General features: G+C 46.1%; 1 protein-coding gene across 1 annotated transcript in view; it reads left to right on the plus strand.

Moving 5' to 3' along the window:
- Positions 1-1,676: 1,676 nt before the first annotated feature.
- LOC132821685 (uncharacterized) overlaps positions 1,677-15,761 on the plus strand; it is a 58,451-nt gene continuing 44,366 nt past the window's right edge. Inside the window, exons 1-2 of the mRNA XM_060834395.1 lie at positions 1,677-1,822; positions 13,194-13,580. Coding sequence (XP_060690378.1) covers positions 1,759-1,822; positions 13,194-13,580 — 451 coding nt within the window. The 5' untranslated portion in view covers positions 1,677-1,758. The remainder of the gene's footprint in view (positions 1,823-13,193; positions 13,581-15,761) is intronic.

The raw sequence follows: 15,761 nt of genomic DNA on the forward strand, positions 1-15,761 counted from the left end.
GTATCTCCAATAAGAGTCTGCCACTTGACATTTCATGGTGTTACCATCACTGAATCTCCCACTGTCAACACCCTTGGGATTAGCATTGACCAAAGATTCAGCTGAACTTGCCACATAAACACAATTGCTACAAGAGCAGATCTGAGTCTCGGAAAACTGCAATGGTTAACTCATTTCCTGACTCCCAAAATCCGGTCCACCATCTACAAGGCAGAAGTCAGGAGTGTGTTGGAATACTGCCCACTTGCCTGGATGGGTGCAGCTTGACCAGCACTCAAGATACAGGACACCGTCCAGGACAGATCAGCCCACTTATATGTCACCACATCCACAAACATCCACTCCAACCACCACCGAGACTCAAATGCAGCAGTGTGTATTGTCTACAAGATGCACTGCAGAAAGTTACCAGAGACTCTGAGACAGAACCTTCCAAACCCATGACCATCTGGAAGGATAAGGGTAGGACATACATTGGATTACCGTTACCCTCCAAGCCACCCACTGTTCTACCTTGGAAACATACTGTCATTCCTTTAGTGTAACTCGGTCAAACCCCTGCAATTCTCACCCTAACAATATCCCTGGGTGCTCCCAGTGAGCCTTGCCTTTTTGTAATGGAATCAGAATGAGTAAGGTAAAAATGCTCAAAAACACTTGGTGCATCTTGGACAAAAACAAATGAAAGTCCAGCCCAATGTGTCAGGGAAAGAAATTGTGGGAACTGCAGAAATAACATTCAAACCATGCTCTGGCTTCAGCAACCACAACAGAATTTGGTGTCCTGTTAAATCCTGTTGGTTTTAATGGCACTAAAAATAATTGTCTGTGTGAGTCTGCTATGTCAATTCAAACCAGTCTCATTGAATCTGCATCTGTCTATACATGGATTAGTGTTTAACTAGCCAGTGATCTGTGATCCTGGCTCACCCCTTATCCCCAGGGTGTGTGTTCAGGACGGAAGGTCCAGGATAGCAGCCTGAATCTGTGGGTCCAGTCCCTCTCCCTTCAGTGATACAGGGGGACGTGGGTTACCAGGGAGAAGGAGCTAAACTCTTTATCTGATCCTGTGCTGTTACTGTCTCAGAGTGTTTGATGGGAACAGCTTTACTCTGAATCTGGCCATGTGGTCTCCCTGCCCTGGATGTCTTTGAGAGGAATGTTTACTCCATATTCAACCCCAGACTGTCACTGTACTGGGAGTGATTGATAGGGACGGTTTTGAGAGAGCTTTACTCTGTAGTTAAAATTGAACTGTTTGTGTCCTGACAGTATTTGATGAAGACAGCAGAGAGGGGTCTTTACTGAGTGTCCTGAGTGTCCTCCCTTGTGCTGTTCGTGCCCGATGAGGGCTTGGTGGCGACGCTGTTGAGGGAACATTAATTTCAGTTTAAAAGAGTTGAGAAAATTCACTCTCTCTCTAACTGTCCCTGTCCTGGGAGTTTGTTTTTTCATGGAGATGTGAACTTTAGTTTGTCGTTAACACTGTGCAGCCCAAGCTCTCAGAGTTTTTGACGTTGACGTTAAGTATTTTGAGGAATGTATTGGAAGCTGATGCAACATCCTGTTTTCTCAACAGTTGCTGTGGTTGGTGCCTCAGTTTTACAACAGTTTTGTCATCCTCTCGGGTCTTACTGACCACATACAGACTTCCTCCTCCTGCTTCAGATCGTTTACACTGATCAACATTTCTTCATTGGTGCACAGGACGTCAAGTAACTTCATATTTTTCTGGAGAAGGAGAAGAGTGAAGAATTGATGATGAAGTCCCTCTACGTTTGTCTTTCTGCAGTCCTCCTGTCAGTCTCAGTGCAGGCTTACAGTAAGTACTTTCTAACACTTCCAGAGAGTGAGGGGAGATACAGAACACTGCAGGCACACCCAGGTTTCAGAGAGATACTGGGACAGAACTGATTGAGAAGTGACAATGATGAGACAAAAGTGTATGCCTCAATTTCTTACAAATAATACTACAAATACAGAACACAGAAAGTCAAAATGTTCCACTTGCTGTAACTAAACCATGCAGTTGGTTGACCATTGAGATTTCCTGAATGATGTGCAGTGACAACCTTTCTCTGGTAGATACAAACTAAACTCAGTGTAGAAAGTTCCATCTTGTCTGTTTCTGCCTCAAAGCTCTTCTGTCAATATGATGAGTGTTAATTACTGTCGGCCAGTGACAATTAACTATTCCTCATGTGAAGATTCATTACTTTCAGGTTTCATTACCGATTCACGGACTCTTGGACATTTAATGCATAGAAAGAGGTCATTTGGACCATCGTTTGTGTGTGAGTTAGCAAAAATCTGACGAGACCTCCCCCAGAATACAGCTCTTGATCTTTGTGCCTTTTTTACCAACTGTTTTGAGGATTTTAAACTAATTAATGGGGGATGGGTAGAGGTGGGAGGTGGAAGTCAATTGGACAGAAGTTTAAAATATCAAAAAGAAGTAAGACAGCAGAGATGCAGGCTACTGAAGAGGCAAATGGGAAGTCTACTAAATCCCAAAATACTGGTTAAATGTTACTCACGTTTCTAACTCTAACACTCTTTCAGACAGTGAGTGCCAAACTCTTAAATCCCTCTGTATGAAAACGTATCTCTCCTCAACTCTCTTCTCACCTTTTATTTCTTACCTTGAAGCTGTTTTCCCATTGAGCCTGCCCCACCATCCAATAAGACCATGGGTGACCTTTCCATGGACTCCGCTGTCCTTACCCACTTGCTGACCATAACCTGAAATTCCTTTTGTGAAGGAGCTGCTCCTTTAACAAGGTTCGGTTGTCCTTGGGTTTTTTCCTTTTGCCTCTAACCCAAGCTGCTTCATTTTCACCTGAACTTTAGCCTCTCTAAAGATTCTGAAGGAGTTTCCAACAAATGTAAATGTTGAGCTCCTGCTGTAAGTATCTGTCCTTTCCTCACGGAAGGAGGCAGCTCCAACTCCAGCTTGTTTGCTCATTCCCACAGCTTGGCTTTAACCACCTTTTTGTAAAACCCCCAAGGTCACTTCCTCCAGCCCCAGAAAATTTTTGCTGACTGAAAGAGCCCTGACTACACCAAGCAACACCAACCAAAACCAACATCCAGAACAACAGACACTAACACTTACCATTCGCTGCCTTCAAGTTCAACAGCTCTAATCCCAGTTTGCAACTAAACAACAAATCCTGCAGAGTCCCCATTCTGTTATGGACCAGGCCAGATCCCTCAAACCCTTTAAGAAGGGAGCCCAGACCTTAACTTTGCTCGTTGTTTTAAACAGGTGTAAAGTGGATATTGCAGGAGAGAATTGGCTGGTCAAAACATTTAGTTTTAAATAAAACAGAGTTCATTTACAAGATTTGGAGGAGCTGGTGTTGGACTGGGGTGGACAAAGTTAAAAATCACACAACACCAGGTTATAGTCCAACAGGTTTATTTGGAAGCACTAGCTTTCGGAGCGCTGCTCCTTCATCAGGTGGTGTGAAACAGGACCATAAGACACAGAATTTCTGTCAATAGATTACAGTGATACAACGATACATTGAACAAACCTTGATTATCCAGTCTTTCATCTTTTAGAATGGATTTGCTGGTTTTGATTCATTAATGTGTATTACCCAGAACTGTATTTAAGTCACATTCTCAAGATAATTTGAGGCTTTATAACAAAAGGCTGATGCCCCCTAGTTCTAGTTTCACCCACCAGTGGAAACAACGTCCCTGCTTCTACCTTATTCATTTCCTTCATAATTTTACATATTTTTGTAATATTCCCCCATCACTCTTCTAAATCCCAATGAATGTAGTCTCAGCCGACTCAATCTTCCCTCATAAGCCAAGCCCCTCAATTCTGGAATTAACCAAGTGAACCTCCCCTGCACTATCTCCAGTCCCAATGCATCCTTTCGGAATTAAGGAGACAATACTGCAGGTGTGGTCTCACCAGCCCCCTATACAGCTGCAGCATAACCTCCATCTTTTTAAACTCCATCCCTCTTACAATGAAGGATAATATTCCATTTGCCTTCAGGAAGCAATGTATAGCAGCTTCCAAACCCCAGCAGCTTCTCAAAGTTAAACTGAAATCCTTGTTATGTAGGAGCTTAACCCCACTCGTTCAGAGTGCTTCTATTGTTTCAACTTGTAAAAAAAACACCCAAAGCCTCACAAGCTGTTTACTTTAATGTTTTGAAACAGACTTTTTTTCACCTCTATCTCAACCTCTTTTCATGGAAAATAAATACCAGGACAAAATATACCTCTGAAAGTCTGAGTATTGTCACACCACGCCAATCCCTAACACCATGGGCTTTTATCTTATTTAGCAGCTTCCACTGAAACACCTTGTCAAAGATCATCTGGAAATCCAAGTCGGTCATGTTCTCATTAATGACCAACTTTGTTCTTTTTTATCTAACTTGCCTGTTTCCTCCTCAAAGATTTCTAACAGATTTATTTCAGGCATGACCTGCCTTTGATGAAGCCATACTGACTCAGCTGTATTTTATCCTGCACTTCCAAGTTCTCTGCAATCTCATTCTTAGTAATGTTCTCTAAAATCTTACAAACAACTGAGGTCAGACTAACAGCAGATAATTTCCCATCTTCTGCCTCCCTCGCCTTAACAGAGCCATGCTGTCTGTTTCTGATTAATCCCTGCCTCCTCAAGTGTAGATTAATTCTGTCCCTTTAAATTGCTTCCAATGGATTCCCCACCACTGAGCTCAGACTCACTGGCCTGGAGCTACCTGGTTTATCCCTTGCTCAATTTTTAAATCAAGGTGTCACATGAGCTTTCCTCCAGTCCACTCACACTTCTCCAGCTGTAGATCTAAACTCCATCTCCAAATGTCAGTGGATTACCATCAGTAAAAGAGACAGTCTCATTAGATTATATACTCAACATGGAGAAAAAGTGTTGAAAAGCTGCTAACTTCCTTTTCTATCGTCAAGTCGGTTTTCTGATGTTGATTCCAGCTTTTTTGAAAAATAAGCCACAAGTTTCTCCATTCCAGCCTCGTTGTCCTGTAGGAGAACTGCTCCAATCCCCAAATCACAAACATCTCCTGCTAATTGAAATGCTTTATTAAAGTTCGGTGCAGTTATTACACATTTATTTGTTAAAATTACTTTCAGTTTTGCAATGACTGTCTGGCAACATTCTGTAGCCCATTCCATTTTCGTTTATTTTTCGACCAAGTTAGTTAAGGATGTGACTGCTTTCTTAATATTAAATCCAATGCCAAAGGACCTCATTATCTCTCTCATTTCACTGGCTGTCAATGGACGGTTAGGAAAGGGGCTTTCAGATCTTCATGTTGTTACTTCAACAGCCAGACTCAAGTTCTCCCCCCACCCTTCTTTCTCTCACTTTGACAGCACTTCCCTCTGTTGCTTCCTCCCTCAAGTGTCAATCAAGCTTCCCCTTCAGTACAACAATGGTCACTGTGTCAACCACTTGGTGTATGAGCAGGTTCCACATCCTAACCACTTCCTGCAGAGAAGCTTTTTCTGAATCCCTTGGTGATTTGGTGCTGACTATTGTATTTATGGTTCATAGTTTCAGGGTCCTCCACATTTCCTGTTTTTTGATCCTATCGTACCAGTTATGAAACCCAATGAGTTGGTTCATCTTTGTGGAGATTTTAAGCAAATGGTTAACCATATAAATACTCATTGAGTATTCATTCAGGCAGCCATTTTCTATTCAAAAATGTTGATGAAGCAAGGTGACTCTTTGTCAACCAACCTCACCTGATCAAGCTCGGGTCCAAACCCTTTACTACAATCAGTGATCACTGAACCAGCTGCTTCTCATAAGAGACTGGAACCGAAGTTGTATCCTTAATTTGGAAAGGTTTCCCGGTATGAGGTTCTCAATCTCGCTGAGCTCTTGTACAAACCTAAGGGTTGGAGTCCAGGGCAAATTTTGTTAAAGACTGGTTGTATGATCACTGCAACGGCCATTCTGGTATTGACCTCAACCAGAATAGGTCATCATTTAACCAGACTCCAATTTTGATTGGTTCTGATTTAGGTGTTGTTAAACAAATTAATTATTCTACACCAGATTTAGATGGACTTTCCTGGACACTGACTGATGAGTTCTTTGACTCAGTTTAGGTCGAATGAGACTCTTTTACTGTCTCGAGTCCTGATTCCTACAGCAATTACAATGCTGTGCCAGCCTGGATCCTGGAGAAATTTGTCACTATTTGGTTGGAGCTTGGCTTTGTTTTGGGGTTTTGCTCTGGGCTGACCTGGAGTCCCTCTATTCAGGATATGTCCTGAGTGAGGCTGTGCAATTGCCTTCACTCAGGTGGTGGTTCCCTCAGCTCAGTCGGTCTGGTGCGGGTGCCCACTTCCAGGGGAATATCCTATTTCTCATCTGCTCCACTTGCTGCATTTTCCATTGGTAAAGCCAGTTGTACTGCTTGTTTGAAGCGAGTAGGCACTTTTGCATGGTTACATTATTAATCTTACCCCTGTTGTCACTGAAATAATTCCACTAAAAGGCTTGTATTTCATCACCAGGTCAACCCATATTTACATGTGGAGAGTCCTTGGCATTGATCCAGCTCCCTCAGAGTGAACAGGATATTTAGCATTCCTGTTCTTCTCTGTCAGCCAGGACTCCCTGATTGGACCAGATTACCTGCACCAATTAGGGTATTCAAATTCTGTGAGGCCCACCTGGCTGACCTTGTTACAATCACTACACACGCATGATATTCTTCACGAGATTCGCTTGATCCCAGTTTTCTATACCTAATAAAAGACTCCTTATTATTCTTGAGCATAGCCTCAATATCTTTGTTCATCCATTATCCCAGACTCCGACCAGCTTACTCTTCACTGTAACAGGAACATCATGTCTCTGAACTCTCATTATCTCAGTTTTGCAAACTCTTATTGCCAGTCGTCCCTTTACCTGTGAACAGTTTACTCCAATCAAGTTTGAAAGTTCCTGTCCCATGCCATCAAATTTTGCCTGACTCTAATTATATACTACTTTACAATGCCTATACTTTTTCATAACGAATCTAAAACTAACAAAATGATGATCACTGCTCCCAAACGTTTCAGTCGCTTGCCTTACTTTCCAAGAGAATGTCACATTTTGCTCCTTCTCTGATAGGGACAGCTACAGATTGAGACAGAAAATTTTCTTGAACACATTTAACAATTTCCTCACTTGTCCAAGCACCAAACACTATGGCAGTGCCAGTCTCTATCTGGAAAGTTAAAATTGCCTTTTATTACAACCCTATTATTCTTACATAGAGCTGAGATCTCTTGACATTTTTGTTCCTCAATTTCCACCTGTCTATTGAGGGCAGATAGAGCAATCCCATCAAGGTGATCATCCCCGAGGTTAATAACATCGTGAGGAGAACACAGACAGTGAATAACAAAGGTCTTTGTCTCAGAGTGGGGGGAGTTCAAAGCAAGGGGCATATTTTTAAGGTGAGTGGAGAAAGAATGAAGAGGGACATGATGGGCAAGTATTCACACAGAGGGGGGTTTGTATGTGAAATGGACTGCCAGAAGAAAAATGCTAGATGCAGGTACAGTTACAACATTTATAGGAAATTTGTACAGGGACATGAATCAGAAAGGTTTAGAGCGACACTTTGGCTCAGTGTTTCGCACTGCTGCCTCACTGCACCAGGGGCCTGCATTCAATTCCAGCCTTGGGCGACTGTCTATGCAATGTTTGCACATTCTCCCTGTGTCTGCTTTGGTTTCCTCTGAGTGCTCCAGTTTCCTCCCACAATCCAAAAGATGTGCAGGTGAGGTGAATTAGTTAGGGGTAAATATAGAATCCAGGCACCCTGAGTGTCCTACTTAAACGACAGAGTCAATAAGACTGGGTAACACCCATTGGAAGAGGGCAGGCAGAGGTGACCCTAATTTCCACATCAGTACCACAGCTTGGGTCGTTCCAGGGGCTGGTGATCTATTACAGGAAGTTCATACATAACCTGACGTCCATCCTGGCACCTTTGTATCAACCTGCTTGTGGTGCCTGCTTGTACACACATCAGAGTAGTGTGAGCTGATTGGTGGCCCGGTACAGAATATCCTTCCCAAGGTGTGGTGCCCAGAACTGCTCGTGAATTGAAAAAGACATAAAATGAAAGATTATCCTCCTCAGGTTCAAATTCTTCCACAGCATTGGGTCTGTCATCTTCATATACTCACAATATTTCCAAATCTGGCCCCTCCATATCCCTTATTGTAAATGTAAACTCACCATAGTCCCAGGGGGCATCGGGCCAATCTCTCATTAGCAAGAGATGACTGGTGGTGGTTTCACCAGACTGTAATATTAAGATCACTGGTGCCTAACTTTCAATCTCCAAGATTGTGAGAATTCCTGCCCAAACCTCTCCAACTCTCTTTCCCCCTTTTAAGTCACTCTTTAAGACATGGAGCTTGGGAAAATAAATATTGATGGCTTGAAAACAGCCTACATTTCAGAAGAGGAAATGCTGGAGTTCCTGAAAACATAAAGGTGATTAATCATCAGGACATGGTCATGTGTATCCCAGGGCATTATGGCACATTAGGGAAGAAATTATGGGGCCTCTAGCAGAGATATTTGCATCATCTGCATCCAAAGGTAAGGTGCTGGAGGACTGGACGTTGTCTAACATTATGCCTTTATTGCAGAAAGGCTGCAAGGAGATGCCTGGGAACTAGGTGCGGCACGGTGGCACAGTGGTTAGCACTGCTGCCTCACAGCGCCTGAAGACCCGGGTTCAATTCCCGACTCAGGCGACTGACTGTGTGGAGTTTGCACGTTCTCCCCGTGTCTGCGTGGGTTTCCTCCGGGTGCTCCGGTTTCCTCCCACAGTCCAAAGATGTGCGGGTCAGGTGAATTGGCCATGCTAAATTGCCCGTAGTGTTAGGTAAGGGGTAATGTAGGGGTATGGGTGGGTTTCGCTTCGGCGGGTCGGTGTGGACTTGTTGGGCTGAAGGGCCTGTTTCCACACTGTAAGTCTAATCTAAAAAACTATAACCCTGTGAGTCTGACATCACTGGTGGATAGGTTCTTGGAGGAGGTTCTGAGAAATAGGATTTACAGGCATGTGAAGAAGTTAGGACTGTTAAGGAATATAATGTGGAGGTGCCGGTGTTGGACTGGGGTGGACAAAGTTTAAAAACCTCACCCAACACCAGGGATAAGGGATAGTCAGCACTGCTGTGTGCAGGGGAAATCATGTCTCACAAACTTGATTAACTTTTTTGATGATATAACCAGAAAGATTGATGAGGGCAAGATGGGAGATGTTATTGACTTGGTCATTTTGCAAAGCCTTTGACAAGGTTCCGCATGGTAGACCAGTTAGTAAAGTCAGATCACATGGGATTCAGGGGAAGAATATGAATTGGAAACAAAATTGACGTGATGGTAGGAGACAGAGGGTGGTGATGGGGTTTTGTTTTTACATTGTACCATGTGGCCTCATTTGAAGAATATTCTAAGATATCATCCATCTTATTACAGCAATTGACTCCTTGATCAATGTCGCAATACCCCCTCCTCTTTTACATTCCCCTTCCCCCACATGTCTCATCTGATGGTTCTATACCCGGGACATTGTGCTGTCAAGCTTGTTGGAGAAAGTGAGGACTGCAGATGCCCCCACGCCGATCTCCGTTCGCAAGCCTAACCCCGCCCCCCACGCCGAACCCCACCCCTACCCTGATCTCCGTCTCCGCCCCGATTCCCGTCCCCACGCCTTACCCCGCCCCCACTCCCAGTTCCAGCCCCACACCAGGTCCTAGCTCCCAGCCCTGACGTGTTTTCACCATCCCTCCAGACCTCCCCCTCTCTGAGGATGAACGATCGATCCTCAGCAGAGGCCTCACCTTCATTCCCCTATGCTCTCGGATTAACGAGTTCAACATGCGGCGAGACATCGAACAATTCTTCCACCGCCTTCACCTCCACGCCTACTTCTTCAACCAGGATTCTCGCCTACCCACTGACGTCCCCTTCTTCCGCCTCCAACACACCCCATCCACCTGGACACCCTGTGCTGGCCTCTTTCCTGACCTCGATCTCTTCATTGCCAACTGCCACCGCGACATTAACTGCCTCAACCTCTCCACCCCTCTCACCCACTCCAACTTCTCACCCGTCCAAAGCTTCCAACCTCATAGTCCCACAACCCCGCACTGCCCGTTTCTATCTCCTGCCCAAAATACACAAACCTGACTGCCCCGGCCAACCCATTGTCTCAGCCTGCTCCTGCCCCACCAAACTCATCTCCGCATATCTTGACACGGTCCTGTCCCCCTTAGTCCAAGAACCACCCACGCCCTCCACCTCGTCCATGATGTTCGCTTCCCCGGTCCCCAACACCTTATCTTCACCATGGACGTCCAGTCCCTGTACACCTCCATCCCCCATCATGAAGGACTCAAAGCCCTCCGCTTCTTCCTTTCCCACTGTACCAACCAGTACCCTTCCACTGACATCCTCCTTTGACTGACTGAACTGGTCCTCACTCTGAACAACGTCTCTTTCCAATCCTCCCACTTCCTCCAAACCAAAGGAGTAGCCATGGGCACCCGCATGGGCCCCAGCTATGCCTGCCTCTTCGTAGGATATGTTTAACAGTCCATCTTCCGCAACTACACTGGCACCACCCCCCACCTTTTCCTCCGCTACATCGATGACTGTATCGGCGCTGCCTCGTGCTCCCATGAGAAAGGTTGAAAAGTTCATCCACTTTACCAACACCTTCCATCCCGATCTCAAATTTATCTGGACTATCTCAGACTCCTCCCTCCCCTTCCTAGACCTCTCCATTTCTAGCTTGGATGACCGAATCAACACGGACATTAACTATAAACCGGCCGATTCCCACAGCTACCTAGACTACACCTCATCCCACTCTGCCCCCTGTAAAAACGCCATCCCATATTTCCAATTCCTTCGTCTCCGCCACATCTGCTCCCAGAAGGACCAGTTCCAATACCGAACAACCCAGATGGCCTCCTTCTTCAAAGACCGCAACTTCCCCCCAGACATGATCGACGATGCCCTCCACTGCATCTCCTCCACTTCCTGCTCCTCCACCCTTGAGCCTCGCCCCTCCAATCGTGACCAGGACAGAACCCTACTGGTCCACACTTACCACGCCACCAACCTCCATATACATCATATCATCCGTCATCATTTCCAACACCTCCAAACGGACCCCACCACAAGGGATATATTTCCCTCCTCTCCCCTATAAGCATTCCAAAAAGACCACTCCCTCCGTTACTCCCTTGTTAGGTCCACATCCCCCACCAACCCAACCTCCACTCCCGATACCTTCCCCTGAAAATGAAAGAAATGCAAAACTTGCGCCCATACCTCTCCCCTTACCTCCCTCGAAGTCCCCAAGGGATCCTTCCATATCTGCCACAGATTCACCTGCACCTCCACACACATCATTTACTGCATCCACGGCACCAGATGTGGCCTCCTTTATATTGGGGAGACAGGCCGCCGACTTGCGGTACATTTCAGAGAACACCACTGGGACACCCGGACCAACCTACCCAACCACCCCATGGATCAACACTCCCACTCCCCCTCCACTCCACCAAGGACATGCAGGTCCTTGGACTCCTCCATCGCCAGACCATAGCAACACGACGGCTGGAGGAAGAGCGCCTCATCTTCCGCCTAGGAACCCTCCAACCACAAGGGATAAACTCAGATTTCTCCAGTTTCCTCATTTCCCCTCCCCCCACCTTATATCAGTCCCAACACACGAACTCAGCACCACTCAGCACCACCTTCCTAACCTTTAGTCTTCTTCCTGACCTCTCCGTCCCCACCCCCACAACGGCCTATCACCCTCACCTGAACCTCCTTCCACCTATCGCACTTCCAACACCCCTCCCCCAATCCCCCCTCCCTACTTTTTATCTTAACCTGCTTGGCACACTCTCCTCATTCCTGAAGAAAGGCTCATGCCCAAAACGTCGATTCTCCTGCTCCTTGGATGCTGCCTGACCTGCTGTGCTTTTCCAGCAACACATTGACACCTCTGCTGTCAATCTTGCCTACCCTAAAGAAGCCTTCCACTCCACCCTCCTCTCTGACCTATCACCTTCTTCCCCATCCCCATTCACTTATTGTACTCAATGCTAACTTTTCCCCACCCCTACCCCGTCTCATTTGTCTCTCCACTCTGCAGGCACCCTGCCGCTATTTCTGATGAAGGGATTTTGCCCGAAACATTGATTTTCCTGCTCCTCGGATATTGCCTAACCTGCTGTGCTTTTCCAGCAATCTCGACTCTGGTTTCCAGCATCTGCAGTCCTTGTTTTTACCTCAGTCCTTGTTTTTATCTGTCTTTGCAATAACAACTAAATCATATACCAATGTGTTAATCTACACCATCAGCTCATCTGCCTTACCCACAAGTAAATGCCACCCAGCCATGCCACACTCCCTTATGACCTCCCTTGATGATATTCACACTGCCTTCTGGATTTCCTTGGATCATCTTGTTGGATCAGTTAGCTTGGTTGGCTGGACAGTTGGTTTGCGATGTGGAGTAATGCCAACAATGTGGGTTTAATTCCCATACTGTCTGTGGGGACCATGAAGGTCTCAGCTTCTCAACCGCGCCCCTTGTCTGAGGCAGAGTGGCCCTCAGGTTAAATCACCATCAGTCACCTCTCTCTAATGAGACAGCAGTTTTCTGGAATTATGACTTATTTATTTTTTTACTTCAGTTCTCCTTCTTCATGTCTCTGTGTATCACCTTCACCCTCTGCAATACTTTCACTGTGTACCCCATCCCTCTGCTACGCCTGATGAATGAGCCAGGTTGCTGAAGGCTGGCTCGGTAATAGAGTAGAAGGTAATGGGAAATAGAAAAGGTTCTGCAGGGAGGGCCCTGAGTCCTGCTCTTCAGATCACTCTGGGTCTCCTGGAAACTCTCAGGCACCAAAAACTCTCATCAACCAACAGCAACAAACACCCACAGTCGAACACAAACCCCCTGAAACCTCCTGTTGTGCTCCAGCCTGAAGCTCATTCCACACTGTCCCAGGTTAGTTTATAAACCATGACTGAACAATGTTATATATTTTCTCATCATACAACAGATTCAGTGTTTTTCCTCACTGTTTGGTGTCTGTGCTGTGCTCATATCCTCTCTCTCTCTCTTTCTCTCCCCTCACAGAGATGTCTGTTAATGGTTGGTCAATGACAATCGCGGATGGAGTGTGGGCTGAGGAAGGAGGCTCCGCTGTCTTACCCTGCAGCTTCACCCACCCTGACACTCACCTCACACTCACCGGCTCCATCTTATGGTACAAGGAGGAAACACGGGCTTTTATCTTTAAGTGTACATATCCTGGTCCAGACCATTCCCAGGGTGAGCTGTGTGAGAATGTGAGACGGCGGGATGGTGGGAATCGATTCAGATTCGTGGGGAGTCTCACCAACAAAGATGCCTCAGTAATGATGGAGGGACTGAGCCGGGAGGATGCTGGTTTCTATCGGTGTCGAGTGGAGCTCAATATCGGCAATTTGCAAACAAGGTATCGAACACGCCTGGAAGTGGAAGGTGAGGAACAATGTTCGGATGGTGTCACTGCCCTGACAACTCAATGGGGACAGGCTCCACCAGGTCCAGGAGCTCTCGGGTTGGGTTCTTCTCCTGGGCTCTTCCAGTTGGTCTCAGGCAGGAGGCAGTGAGAAGGAGAGAGAGAGAGAGAGAGACCTGGCTGGGATTTACAGACCAACCCATTTCCGACTCTGAAACCTCCCACAGTCACTCATTTGCTGTGGTCAGACCGGCTTCAGTTTTTTGGGGCAGGGAACAGACACAACATCATCAAGGATTCAAGCTCCAAGACCCCCTTCCCAATGACAGTCCTGCTCTATTGGCATTGGGTGAGAAAAAGAGATCCATAAATTCTGAGCCCTCATTGGATGAGCACGTCTCAAAGTGAGGGAACCCTCAGCTCGCATTGGCTGAAAACCTCACTGTTTCTATCTTCATTTTCTATTGGCTGAGCAGAAAATAGATGGATGGGGGGAGAAGGACTCTGCAGAGGCAAATGTCCTGGGGAATACTTTCCAATCCATGGCAGATTGTGAAATTTGAATTTGAAAGGAATCTCGACTGAAAAGCCAGTTTAATAAAGACCATGTAGGCACCTCCGACAAAAAAAACATGGTTCACTCATGTCTTTTAGGGAGGGAAATCTGTATCCTAAATGGTCTGACCTACATGCGACCCCATACCTACTGTAATGAGGTTGACCCTTAACTGCCCCCTGAATGACTCACTCTGTTGTGGACAAGGAGTGAACCCAGGAGTGTAAATGGAATTGTGACTCCAAGAGTAGGTCACAGGCTGGAGATCCTGTAAATTAACACACCTCCTGACTCCAAAGCATATTGACCAGTTAGAAGTGTGATGGAATACTCCCCACTTGTCTGGAAGAGAGCAGTAAAATATATTGCTCCCTGTCACTGTTACTGGGTCAAAATCCTGGAACTCCCCCACCCCAACAGTATTGTAACAATAAAAATAACAATAAAATACACTGCAGCAAGGCAGCAACACTTCCTCCACCAGCACCTTCCAAAGTAGTGACCTCTATGACCTCAGTGTAAAAAATGGCATCAGATACAGACCATCCTGACTGGGAAGTATTGTTATCTTTTCATTGTTCAAGGGGACGTGGGTGTCACATGCTGGGTCAGCCGATATTGGCCATCCCTAATTACCCTGGAGAAGGGAATGGTGAGCTGCCTTCTTGATCTGCTGCATCCCCTCAGCTGCAGGGACATTCCCGATAAGGTTGGTTAAGGATTCCAAGGGCTTTGAACTGATCTGTATCCTGCTGAACCTTCTGACAATCCTTCTCACTATCCTCGACTCCACCAATCTTTGCATCGCCTGCAAAATTACAAATTAGACCAGACACGTTCTCCTCCAAATCATTGGATAGGCCATGAACAGCAGACATCTCAGCACTGATCCCTGTGGAACATCACTTGTTACAACCCTCCATTCCATTGTTACCCTCTGTCTACTATGACTAAGTCAGTTCGGTGTCCACCTTCCCAGCTCACCCCGATACCATGTGACTTCACATTTTTACCAGTCTGCAGTGAGGGAACTTGTCAAAGGCTTGACTGAAGTCCATGTAGACAACATCAAGCGCTTTCTGTACTGGAACAACTGGTGCAGCAATTGTCCCCCACCATTCAGGACTGTCTATAGCAGGACTGCAGAGCCATCTGATCCATTGGTTATGGGGTGGCTCTGTTGTGTGCTGTTTCTGCTGTTTGATGAGCAAGTAGTCCTGGGGACATTGTAGATTCATTGTGTTGGTCTCACACATTTCAGTTTGCCTGGTGTTATACACACTCTGATCTCCAACATCTGCAATCCTCACTTTCATCTGGTTGCATGCAGCAAAATCACATGTCTCTTCATTGATCTCCCAGCCTGACGGGAATGTTGGTGTGGGGGTGTGTTAATGTGGATTGTGAGGTTACAGATTGCAGTTCAATGGGCTTACAATGTAGTCTTTAACGTGGGGACTTCATATTGGGGAGTCCCTGGGCAACTCCCTCCTGACAGTATACCACTGTGCCTCCACCTCTGCTGGCTCTGTCCTGGTGGTGGGTCAGGCTGTGTCCAGGGACAGTGATCGTGGTGTCTGTGATATTGTAAGTTATGGTTCTGTGAGTTGGACCATGTGAGACTGATAGTCGATCCGTCTGTGCA

The sequence above is a fragment of the Hemiscyllium ocellatum genome, chromosome 2 (assembly GCF_020745735.1).
Source record: "Hemiscyllium ocellatum isolate sHemOce1 chromosome 2, sHemOce1.pat.X.cur, whole genome shotgun sequence".
Classification (NCBI taxonomy): Eukaryota; Metazoa; Chordata; class Chondrichthyes; order Orectolobiformes; family Hemiscylliidae; genus Hemiscyllium; species Hemiscyllium ocellatum.